Raw genomic sequence first — 13,891 nt, 5'->3', positions numbered from 1 at the left:
GAGATCCCGACTACACTACCAAGTAAGAACTTTCCATTTTGTCTAGTAGAAAGAATATTAGTAAACTTTGTGATGGTGAATGAAATTTAACTGGAATTGTACTTTATGTAGTAATTCAGGACTTTAGGAACTATACCATTAGATGAGATCAATTACTCTGTGCTAGAGAACATAGTAGCTAAGTTATAGAGTGTAATTCTAGAATCTGAAGTTAATGAAGTGATGATAATCTAACGTAAGCTGAGTTTTTAAGGGGTAAGTTTCTAGGCACGTGGTCCCTGAAAAGTTCAAGATTAGTTAAGGGACAGGAGTGTATGTATTATATCAAGTTGCTTAATAGACTTTATATGCTAGACTCAGTTAAATTTATTGAATGACAGTTGTATGTCTCTTTTTCTTAGTAATGAATAATGAATAAATTATTTTCTTGTCAAACAAATAACTTGCCTGATCACTAAATTCAATGCACTGCTCATAAACAGAACCTATGCGTATGTATTTTGATATAGTCACGACTGCAAAGTGAGAAACATACATGATTATAGTATTGGAATAAGATAGAGAATTAAAGATTGTGTGTCATACTGAGTGTTATAATCTATCTTGGATAAGGAAAGTTCTCTTGTCCTGTAAAATTTTGGTGGCGCAGCTTAAACAAATAAATTTCCAAAATTTTTAATCAGATTGAGCACTAGTAATCTAACAAAGAATTTGGCTCTAGCCCAAGGCTAGAGCCAAGTCTTTGCTACCAGAGTTTCGCACGCTCGAGCAATATATTAGTAGCGGCCATGAGTTTGAAGTACTACCAAGGATTAAGATTAGGCAAGGGGCAAAACATAACATATAAGTAAATAACAAAATTAGCAGATTTTTCAAAGACGAAGCCGAACAAGAACTAATTATAAGATTTAATGATAACATAATTAAGAATAACCAACGATTTTTACAGTTGGGAGGGAACATTCATCATGATTAGCCATGCAATGATTGAAGTGAGAAGTCAAAAGGTTGGCTTTTTCTGGATGATGATGCAGTAGTACCATCTAGGTATAATAGTGGTGAGAGTAGTGTTAGACAGAAGTTAGTTATGGCCAACAGCTTTGGCTAGAGACCAAGAAGGTATGTTTGGGCAGCATGCAACTTTCCTTTTAGCTCTCTCTCTCAAAGTCAGTTATAGTGGCATTTGCTGTCATGAGAGTTGACTGTAATCACTGTTATTTTTAGTTTATTACTTGATTATTTATTACATTATTAATATTTGATTTTACTTTGTTAGTTTTAGTTTGTCATTTTCTTGGAAGTTCTTTGTATGAAATTCAAGATTTTGCTCTGTCTAAATGTTTATGTATGATTATCATTGGAGGTTCTGCATCCATACATCAGCTTGAAATAGACCTGCATTAAAATGAAACATCTGTCTGACCTTTGTTCATCCGTTGAATAGTCCCTTTGGGTTATGCAGGTGTCACTCAATGATCCCTTAGTATTGCAGTTGCTCTGAATTTTGGATTTTTGCCCATCCTCATACACACTCATACCTTGTACAGTATGAATATTGGATTTTTGCAGGCATTAAATTAATGGAATTTTGATCTACTCTGTATAATTTTTGAATACCAGTAAATGATTTACATTCTGATTTACATGTAGTTTTATGGTTATTGCTAGCAATGACTATAAAAGGATTCTAATTACTACTCATTAAAATATAATATTTATCCTTCAGGTGTTCTATAAAAGTCTCCATGTGAATTCCATTGATTTTAACTATGTGAGGCTCTCTGACGAAGAATATTGGATCTCATAAATTTTGAAAGAATATATAAACATTTTTTAAAGTAACATAAAGTTCTGTATTCATTATATATTATTGAAATATACTTATTAGGTTGCAGATGTATTTATTTATAAACAACATCACAATGGAAAGCTGCCACAGTATGTCCGCAGTTTAGCAGATTGTCTATTAAAGCAGCTGTGTTTGTCACCTGAACACATCTATATTCAGAAACTCAGGCAAAATATTATGAAAGTAAGTTTTTTTTGTAGTAATTAAATAATATAATGATATTGACTCTGTTGACTTAATGAAGAATTGTAGAATTGTTAAAGTATTTTTTTAAGTTATTCAAACACTGATAATTCATTAATATTGCTCATTTGATTAGCTGTACCTTAAATGAAAATCAAAACTCCATTATTTGTCTTGCATTTTATCGTTATATGTATCTCATCTTTGTAATACTTCATGGCAATGTTATATTTAGAGACCATGACAATGCGGTCTCTTATTTTTACAGGGTCACCCAAACGAAGTACTGTGATTTTATAAATTTTATGTTGCATTAAAGTAAAGCATAAAAAGGCCTTTTTTAAGGCAGTAAAAGTTATTGAAAATTTCATAATAATTGTCCATCATTATTTTATACCAAGTAAGCATTTTTGCTTACTTTCTGTTTGACACTTTAATACATTCATTGTCAACCATGCGATATCACGTGATGCGAGTTCTCACCAGGCAGCCGCTCACGCGTTATCGTGTGGATGTCACTATCAAGTAAAAAAAAAATTTGGCCACCACACGGAATTCCAATTTTCAGCTTGGCAATGAACGTGTTAACAAGTTTCAAAAGAGAGAATACTCATATTTTGCCATCAAATTGCACTGCTTAAAAGATATGAACTCTGCACTTGGTCAATAATTCTTTGTCTTCTTGGTATAAAATGGATACTTATAGTTGTGATTTAGAGAATTGTCTGTTAAGCAAGCTGCTGCAATAATTCTTTGCCTACTTGGTATTTATTTATTTGTGTGGGTTCTCCCCCTCCCCCTTCCATTCCTTGTAAAGATTATCCTTAATTGTTATTGTTATTGAAAATTTCATAATAATTGTCCATCATTATTTTATACCAAGTAAGCATTTTTGCTTACTTCCTGTTTGACACTTTAACAAGTTTCAAAAGAGAGATTACTCATATTTTGCATAAAATTTTGCCATCAAATTGCACTGCTTAAAAGATATGAACTCTGCACTTGGTCAATAATTCTTTGTCTTCTTGGTATAAAATGGATACTTATAGTTGTGATTAGAGAATTGCCTGTTAAGCAAGCTGCTGCAATAATTCTTTGCCTACTTGGTATTTATTTATTTATTCGTGTGGGTTCTCCCCCCCCATCCATTCCTTGACTGCCCTTTAGGACTGGTTGAGCCCTCCTAATGAGGGATTAAGTACTATGACTGTAGCCTATGAGTTCACGGGGATGGTTTGTCTGCTTGTAGGATGAAAAACCCCAGATAAATTGGGGAAAAACCCTGCTGTCCATACCTAAGACTGGCTAACTTGGCTATGGCTGATTATCCTTAAGCTCCTCACATCGTCGACGGTAATCGAACCTAGGACACTCCTTCATTAGGCATATGGTTGCGAAGCACATTGCCACTAGGCTAACCATGCAGGCATCTACTTGGATTCTTATAGTTGTGATTTAGACAGTTGTCTGTTAAGCAAGCTGCTGTACTTTATGAATGGTTGGTTTTATTTAACAGACTAAGTAAGTTTCAAACTTTTTTAAAAATAAAGATACCAAGAAATTATATACTTGGTTTAATCTTTGTTTAATATATTTGGCTTAAAAGAAAGTACTTGGTTTAATCCTTTATCCTAGTGTAAGCAAACAAACTTTGCACCTGAAGTATTTTTGGGACTGTGACAATTCGTATATGGAAGCTAATGACTTCACATCACTTGCCTTAGTATCCCATAATGCAGCAAAGGCACACATTCTTATGGGTATGTATAATTATTATTATTATTATTGTTCCGGGCAACTCCAAGGAGTCAACAGACTCATCGAGGGAGGCCCTAACATCATGTCAAGAACAACTATTCGACATTGACACAGTCTATCATACTTTGCCTTGAACTCATTCATGGTCGTAGCACCCACAACAGACTCTGGAAGCTTATTCCACTCATTCACCACTCTCCAAGTAAAAAACCTAGCTCTAACACCCTTGTCAACCACGCTCTTGCCCAGCTTCCATGCATGGCCCCTAGTACCTCCCACCACCAGTCATATTTTCAAAAATATCTTCTGGATCAATCTTATAGAAATCCTTCAGTAATTTAAATGTCTCAGTCATATCACCCCTCCTTCGCCTATCGTCTAATCTCTGCAACCCACAAATCTTCAACCTATTCTCATAAGGTTCATTCCACAGACCTTCTATTATCTTGGTCACTCGTCTCTGGATCCTCTCCACTTCCTTCCCATCACGAAGAAACCCTGGTGCCCATAACTGGGCACAGTAGTCCAGATGGGGTCTTATCAAGGCTCGATACAGAGGAACAACAGCTTGTTTGTCTCTGCATGTTAAAGTATTTTTCAGAAGCCAAGTGATTTGATGAGCTGATTTAGTCACTTTTGCAATGTTCCCCCCTAAACTTCAATTCCCTATCCACCAACACTCCCAAATCCCTGGCCTCATCAATCTCCTAGAGTACGGTTCCACCAATGCGATATACTGCTGCTATTCTTTTCACCCCAAAGTGCATAACCTTACACTTTGCCACATTAAACTGACATCCATTTTTCCTAGCCCAGTCCTCCAAACTATCCAAATCATCCTGTAAAATTTTGACATCCTGTGCACTCACAATTGCTCTACCCAACTTTGCATCATCAGCAAACAAGTGAACACTTCCTCTCAAATCCTTTCCTATATCATTGATGAACAAATTGAAAAGCAGCGGTCCAAGAACAGAGCCCTGCGGCACACCACTAGTCACAAGCCATCTTTTAGACTTCACTCCTGCATAAACCATCTCTGGTATCTCTCCTTCAACCACCCTCCTGTCCATCTCACCAACCCTATATCTATCCCCATCTGCTCCAGTTTACTGATTAGGGTTCCATATGGTATCCTGTCAAAGGCCTTGGCAAGGTCCAGTAGTATCACTATAAACCCATTACCCCTATCCAGTTCAGTCGTCACTGTGTTATAAAACGTGAGCAAGTTACTGAGGCATGATCTACCCTTCACAAAACCATGTTGTCCCCCATACAATATCCCATTTTCATCTATCCAATCCTGTATTCTTGACTAATTTCTCTAAGACCTTGACAATGATTCCTGATATGCTAATCAGTCGGTAATTTACAACAGCAGTCTTGGAACCACCTTTATGCAGTGGAACTATTTTCCCCTCTTTCCGCCCCCTCGGGACTAACCCAGACCCGAGACTCAAATTAAACAAAATGGTCAAGGGTACTGACAATTCTTTAGCTGCTTCTCATATGACATGAGCTGGTATACCATCCAATTCCACGGATGTATTGACATTGAGGTTATGCAATAGACTACTCACCTCCACTTCATTCACCACAATTCCCGTATAATCTACCGGTTTATTCGTTTCTGCAATGTCACCACCTGGATCACACCTGCCCCATAATGCTATGCATTATGGGACGGGTCACTACCCAGACCAGTTTTGACCTTTATTGAGGTCTCATCAGTGGGAGCCAGACCCAGAGGTGATACTAAGGTTGAAATAATGCCTAAGTCATATTTTCATATACGAATAGCCAAAGGTGTCACACCTTATTATTAAAATACTCTGGATTAGGGATAGTTGTTGAAAGTTTTTCCACTTGATTATACTATAAATTAAAGATATACAAGAAATTATATACTTGGTTTAATCCTTTATCCATATGTAAGCACACAAAGTTTGCACCTGAAATATTTTCAGGACTGGGACAACTCATATATAGAAGCTAATGACTCCACATCACTTGCCTTGGGATAATAATAACAATAAGGTGTGACACCTTTTGTCATGTATGAAAATATGACTTCAGCATTACTTCAACCTTAGTATCACCTCTGGGTCTGGCTCCCACTGATGAGACCTCAGTAAAGGTTGAACCGGTCTGGGTAGTGACCTGTCTCATAATGCATAGCATTATACATACCCGTAAGGATATGTGCTTTGCATTATGGGATACTAAGGCAAGTAATGTGAAGTCATTAGCTTCTATATACAAGTTGCCCCAGTCCTGAAAATATTTCAGGTGCAAACTTTATTTGCTTACACTTGAATAAAGGATTAAACCAAGTATATAATTTCTTGGTATCTTTAATTTATAGTATAACCAAGTGGAAAAACTTCCAACAACTATCTCTAATTTTTTTTAAAATATTTTTTGGGATTGCACATTAAGTTCTAATAAGACTGACATTGTGTAATGTAGTGTGGGATTATCAATATATTTCCAAAGAAAGTTTCATAATTCGTAAAAAATTGCTTATTTTATTTATAAATAAAGAATTCATAATAAGTTTTCATAAGAACTCATAATTTGTCCTAAAAAGATTTGAAAGGTCATATTTTGGAGGTTTGCTGAATGTTTGTCTCCTAAATTTAATGTCATCCGTGTGGTATATAAGGAGATGTATATAGGGAATTCTCTACATATCTATCTCTCACATAATTACAGTTGGCACAATCAACAGAATTTCTGTATGCATATCTCTTCACAAATGTTTGCAGTAGTATTGAGCAGCATAATTAATTATGGTTCTTGTAAAATAAGAGTTTGAGAATTGACTCTTAAGACAAAGATGAAAGCAGTGAAACCAAAAAAGAATAAATGGTTTAAGTTTTAATAATAGCAAACCATGAGCAGACATAAATACAAAATTAATAACAGAAAAACTCATGTAAAAAAGATTATTTAATAGTATTATTTTCGCCTGTGTTTCACAGGCATCTTCAGTACATCGAATAAGAAACTCAAAGATTGGAATCAGAGAGTTTCATGCCGAATATAGTATAATAAACTATAAAAGTATCGGCGACTACTAGCATGAGCTAATGCAAATAGTCCAAGTACGTAGTACAAACTCGGGCAACTTGCAGCAAAGGTGGTAAAGTTCGGATCGCTATTCTTGGTATTTTCCATAATGTAAAACACATTTCCTAGGAAATGTATGCTGTTATTACATTATGGTGAGATGTCACTACCCAGACCGGTTTCAGCCTTTATTGAGGTTTCATTAGTGAGTAGCTAGACCAAATTAATACCAAAGGGTATAGCGAAAAGAACTTATATACTCTGCTATACGAGTTGTCAAAAAAGGTGCACCCATTAAGTTACTTAAATATAAAGAGCCAATAGGCTTCATTTCGGCGATATAAACATTATTTAAATTAAGGGGATATTAAATCCTACATTGTTTTAAAACCGAATAAGAAACTCAAAGATTGGAATCAGAGAGTTTCATGCCGAATATAGTATAATAAACTATAAAAGTATCGGCGACTACTAGTGTGAGCTAATGCAAGTAGTCCAAGTCGCCGATACTTTATAGTTTATTGTACACAGATATTTAGTGGTTTTAGCACCTTAGTTATCTGTTCGCTAACCCCGTGTACATAGGGGATAGATATACATGTAGGTTCTTCTGTACTTGAAGAAGCTACATGTATAGGATCCTTGGATGAAGTGCACTTCATCCAAGGATCCAGTTCACCCTAGAAGTAAATAAGCAATTAGCCTTTCTAGACCTCTTGATTCTTCGACAACCAGATGGTTATCTACAATTCACAGTCTATAGGAAAGAGACTCATACAGGCCAGTACATCCACCCTGAATCACATCACCATCCCAGCCAAAAGGCAGGTACTATAAAAACACTAGTTCATAGAGCCAACTCCTTTTGTTCTTCAGAAGAACTTTTACAAAAAGAATTACAGTATATTAATTCCTCCTTCATATCCAATGGCTATAAGAAGTCCTTCATAAAAAGAGCTTTAAGTAGTCGTGCTCCAGCATCCTCTTCAAGTACAGAAGAACCTACATGTATACCTATCCCCTATGTACACGAGGTTAGTGAATGCATAGTTAAGGTGCTAAAACCACTAAATATCTGTGTGGCTTATCGACCCATCAGAAAAATCTCCACATTCCTAATGTCTCCAAAGGACAAGCTCCCACATCTCAGCTATCCAGGTGTCTACCAGATTCCCTGCTTGTGTGGATTATCATATTTCGAACAAACAGGAAGATCTGCTCAGGTCCAGTTAGAAGAACACCAGTCGTACATCCAGTACCTTGAACCCGAACAGTCTGGAATTGCAGAACATGCCATCAACACCAGACATAGAGTTAAGTGGAACAAGACAAAAGTCATTCACAAAAGTCGGTTCCTAATGGAACGGCTATACAAAGAAATGTGAAACATTACTTCACTTCATACATTACATTACTTCATATAAAAATAATAAAAATAAATTTAATTATTATAATTGAATAATTATTTAATAATTAAATAACTAAATAATTAAATTTAAATTATTAAAAATAAATAAATAAATAATAATAATTAAATAAATTTAGGAAATTTAACCTTAGCTACTTAGGTGGTGCTTTGTGAATATAACAGTTATTGTTTAATTAGCCTTGTACCTGTACTGATGATGATGATGCCTGTGATACTCAGGTGAAAATTCTACGAATAAAGAATAATTTACATGAGTTAATTCCGTTATTATAATAGTTAGTAATTATTTGTATCAACCAGGATAATAATAATGATGTTCATTGTTATCCTGCTTGAAACTAAATGATAATTATTTCCTGTTCTACATTTTTCTATCCTAAACCACTCTGAAGATATTACTATTAACACGTGTGTATGTCATGATTATATGTTAGTAAAAATAGTCTCCTAATCAGGAACTTTAAGCAACTTAATGCAGCTGTCTTGCATTCCTCTGCTGTATCTCTCTAAGGATAAGTATTTTATGTTTGTAGAACTGTCTATTTACGGGGGCTAGTTTGCCTCTCGTAAGGGGTGAAAAATATAAGCCTCTGGCAGAAAAAACCCTCGACTTCTGTATGAGACTGGCTAACTCACCATTTGATTGAAAAAACCTGATAATGAATATGAATCCCAGTCTTTTCAACCAAAGGGCTCATCTATCCCAACTGAGCTACAGAGGCTCTGAATAGGTAGATAAGAATGGGATACTATATAAGCAGTGGGTGGACAACATGGTTTTGTGAAGGGTATGCTTGTACCTCAGTAACTTACTCACCTTTAATAGTACAATGACACCTGAGTTGGGTAAAGAGAACGGGTTTACAGTGATACTTATGGATCTTGCAAAATCTTTTGATAAGATGCTGCATGGAATTCTAATCAATAAATTACAGCACATGGGGATGGATATAAAGTTGGTGAGTGGAGGGTGTAGTTGATGAAGAGATACTAAACAGTAGTTTATTCAGGAGTAGAGTCCAGTAGAATGCCTGCGTTCTGCAGGGCTCTGTCTTGGACTACTACTATTTAATTTGTACATGAATGATATAGGAAAGGATGTGAGGGAAGCTATTCAGCAGTTTGCTGATGATGCAAAATTGGATACAGCAATAGTCAATAAAGATGTTAAAATTCTGCTGGATGATTTAAATAGGCTGGCAGTATGAGCAAAGGAGAATGGATGTTAGTTTAATGTGGTAAAGTATAAGGTTATGCATTTTAGGAAGAAAAGATTACCATCTGCATACCACATTGAATGTACTCTAGGAAATTGATGAAATCAAGGATTTAGTGGTGTTAGTGAATAAGAAGAAAGTTTAGAGGGTAGAAGTGGCCAAAATGGCTCATCAGATTACTTGGTTACTGATGAACACCCTGACGAGCAGAGACAAGCAAGTTATTATACTTCTTTATTGGGTTTTGGTAAGACCCCATCTTTGTTACTGTTCACAGATCTGGTCATCTGAGTTTCTTGGGGAGGTGGAGAGGATCCAGAGGTGGCTGACTAAGATGGTAGCAGGCGTATGGAATGCCTTATGAAGATAAGTTGAAGATTTGGGGGTTACAGAAATTGGTTGACAGGCACAAAAGGGATGATATAATTGAGACATACAAATTACTGAAGAGTTTTTACAAGATTATACTACATTGTATATATAATAATACATTGGAAATTTTTCAGAACAGGTCTTCTGGCAGGTGAATGAGGCCATCCTTGGAAACTGAGCAAGAATGCAGTTAGCAAGAGTGTAAGGAATAGATTTCTTGCTTGGAGAGTGATGAATAAGTGGAATAGTTTGCCGCAGTCTGTTGTGGGTGTCATGACTGTGAACGATTTCAAAGCAAAGTATGATAGATACTGTGCAGATGTTGGATAGTGCTTGGCATAATGTTGAGGGCTTCCCTTGGGTGGCTCATATAATATTAATAATTTTAATAATATGATAAACACTACTGGAGATGAAAGTGAACGTTTGTTTTTTATAGTTTGTAAGTGATTAGAACTACAAGATACAAACTTTTTTACCTCTTTTGCTAGATTCCTTGTGAATGTAAGATTCTTTAGACTGACATGCCAATCTGTGAGGGGACTGATTAGTGAGCATCATTATACCACACTGAATACCTTAATCCTCAAAATTCAGGTCTCTCACAACACAGTATTGAGAACATACCAAACAGTATCCTTGGGAACAATGCTAGAAGTGATTTATTATCTTTTTGATAATAGAAATGATTTATTATCTCTTTGATATAATTCTTCTAGAATCCAGTACTTGTTGTTATAGGTTAACTAATTGTTGTGTGTGCCTTGTATTCTACTTCCTGTTTGAATTGTTTATTAGTTCTACACTGATGATACACTGTTAATTTCGACATGAAATATGTTTCTAATTTTCAGCAAAATTATGTACTATATCTAAAGTGTTTCACTCTCTAATACTATGTACAGGTTCCATTAAAATTAGTAATTACTTATCAATTATATGTTCATATTTACTTACCATTATAGGCAGCATTATTAAAAGTTATAGTTTTCATAATGGAAAAAAAAAGTTCAAGTGAATGCATTACTTGCATGCATGAATAACAACAATTTGTACCTCTTGAGCATTTCAGCATCAATTTTTGCATTTCATCGGTATCCAGAAAATCCATTGAAAGATAAATTATCGAATGACATTTTACTGAAAGGCCATTTATCGATCAAAACAGTTCGACAAACAACAGTGAATCAAAAACACAATTTATCGAAGGACAATTCGTCGAAAACCAACAAGTCATTGAAAAATATCACAATTTTCCAAAACTACAAATCATTGAATGAACAGTTCATTGAAAAATGAATTATAAGACATGTGAAGTGAAGTGCATTTATCAAAAAGAACTGCAGTTTTTAATGGATTAATTTGTGATGTAATTGAAGCTTAGCATGATATTCATTTATATATGTAATGTAAACATCTGTGGCAATTTTTTTTTTTTAGGAATATTCCTTTCAGTCAGTATGTGTATTTTATGTGTTTTACACAATCTGGAATAGATTATATAAAAAAAATCGTAATTGTTATTATTATAATTATTACCCCCCCATTAACCTCCTCTCTCAACCGAATGGTTGGTCGGGGGTTTCTTGCAATAAAATCCTGCTATCTCCATATGAGACCAGATAATTCAACTTCAGTTGAAAATGACTGATAAAAATTCTTCGCATAATGCATGGGATTTGAACTCAGCTCTTTCTAACTAAAGGGCTTTGTTTATGCTGACTGAACTATGGAGGCTCCATTATTATTATTAGTAGTAATAGTATTAGTATGTGACATCTGCACACACACACCAGTTATATGGGATGAATTTTACTCCCATTTGGTATTTGAACCTTTTACAAAAATTTGTTGAACCATTCAAGTTTTCTATTCAACTATATTCTGGGCTACAAAGGGACAGTACATTGACATTTTATATTGCAATAACTCTCTGACTTAGTGGAATATGTGCAAACATCAGAATTTGTAAAATGCACGAGAAATCTGTGTGGTACAGTTTTAGTTCCAACAAGATCACGTTTAGAAAATTTTAGTAAAGAAGTTTTGAAATTATATTAATAATTCCACTGGAGCTGGATGAAATTTAATGAAAGTTCATAGTTAAGATCTAAATTAAAATTTGTCACTTTTGATTTTAATCTGATCATTGTTGTGAAAAAATTAGGTAGAATGAACTTTTTTTTTGCTTAGAGATAAGTCATTATGTACACAATGAAGTAGCAGGTACACTTACAGAATAATGTAAAAAACAACAAAATAATTATAACAGATCAATGATCAGCTACATATGTTATATGAATTATTTACATCTAAACTCAAGGTATAGGTAATAATTTATTTGATCATAAGGCCATATATTTCAGGCTGAAAATTGCAGACCATCTTCAGTGGCAAAAAAAAACAGTTGATACAAGGTAGAATGCAAACAATATTCCACTAAGTCAGAGAGTTACTGGAATATAAAATGTCAACATGCTATCCCTTTGTAGCCCAGAATATAGGTGAACAGAAAACTCGAATGGTTCAATAAATTTTTGTAAAAGGTTCAAATACCAAATGGGAGTAAAATCCATATAACTGGTGTGTGCGTGCACAGTAGCCTCCATAGCATTTTTCCACCTTCTTGATATTTATCTTCTATATTCTTACTAGAATCCCCCCCCCCCCCCCCCAACATACATATTTTGTTTAGCTTACACATAGCTTACATTATTCTCTGTGCTCTTTAAGGGCACCATCCAACTTATTTGCTACCTGTGTTTACAGAAGGAAACTCTTTCATCTCTATATGAGACTAGCTAACTTATCTTTATTTGGAATGCCCTCAAAAAGGTTCCTCCATTCTAAATGACATTCAAATTCGGGTCTTTCTGACTTGGAACTAGTGTATCATTATTGATAATTATTGAACAGAAGTTATTAATTGTTTTTTCTTAATTGTAAGAACAGAAGTTCTTAAAAGAAGTTCTTGAGCAAGATAAAATTGAACAGAAAAGTTTTAAAGTGGATAAAAGTCGAGAAGCTCTCAGATGTGAACTGTAGACTAAAATAAACAAACGTTATTCAAGAAAAAATGAAGGAGTTTGGGAACAGGAACCAAACCTTGGAGAGTTGCCTGCAAGAAAAAAAAAATATCAGAACCCCATTGTGGACACAGGAAGTTAAAGAGGCAGTGAAGGAAAAGAAGAAAGCATATCTAAAGTTCCTGGCAAATAAGTCAGCTTGTCCTCTTAGAGAATACAGAGACAAATGTAAGAAAGCTAAACAGTGTGTAAAACTAGCTAAACAAAAGTCATGGGAGGACTTTGGTAAGAACGTAGAAAATAAATATCAAGAAGGTGACAAGATATTCTGGAGGTTGTTGAAGAAATGGAGGAAAGATGCTGTAAAAGGAATTATAGATGATAAAGGTGACATGAAAACTGGAGAAAAATATATTCTTAATGTATGGAATAATTATTTCAAAAAATTGTTAAATGAAACAAGCAGTGATGACAGCAGAGTGGTAAACACTCAAGGCATGCAATCAGGAATACATATCCATACTTGAAGTAGAAAAAGACATCAAAAGCCTGAAATGTGGAAAGGCAGCTGGAGTGGATGATATTCTAGCAGAAATGCTGAAGTGTGAAGGTATAAAAGTCTTACAATGGCTGCACAGCACAGCATAGTTCAGAAGGTCTGGACAGAGGTACGAATTCCAAATGATTGGAGTAGAGCTCTCATAGTACCCATGTATAAAATGGGAAATAAAACTGAATGTGAGAATTACAGAGGTATTTCTGTACTGAGTGTTCCTGATAAGATTTATGCAAGTATACTTGAGAAACGGACAGGAAGCTTGGTGAAGAATTGTGGACAGGAAGCTTGGTGAAGAACAAGCAGGATTCAGGCCGAATAGGGGCTGTCAAAATCAGATTTTCACTTTACGACAAATATTGATCAATCTTGGGAATATAACAAAGATCTGTGTTTAAGTTTTGTATGCCTGGAAATGGAACATAACAA

The 13,891-nt window shown here is 35.0% G+C and overlaps 1 protein-coding gene across 1 annotated transcript in view; it reads left to right on the top strand.

Moving 5' to 3' along the window:
- Positions 1 to 13,891, top strand: part of LOC150106676 (piRNA biogenesis protein EXD1-like) — a 187,764-nt gene that overhangs the window by 118,209 nt on the left and 55,664 nt on the right. The window contains exon 9 of the mRNA XM_090392627.1: positions 1,889 to 2,032. Within this exon, the coding sequence (XP_090248753.1) occupies positions 1,889 to 2,032 (144 nt within the window). The remainder of the gene's footprint in view (positions 1 to 1,888; positions 2,033 to 13,891) is intronic.

Source organism: Typopeltis vanoorti, chromosome 5 (assembly GCF_054136105.1).
Source record: "Typopeltis vanoorti isolate ZY-2024b chromosome 5, IOZ_Tvanoo_1.0, whole genome shotgun sequence".
Taxonomy (NCBI): domain Eukaryota; kingdom Metazoa; phylum Arthropoda; class Arachnida; order Uropygi; family Thelyphonidae; genus Typopeltis; species Typopeltis vanoorti.
This window is presented reverse-complemented; position numbering and strand designations above follow the sequence as displayed.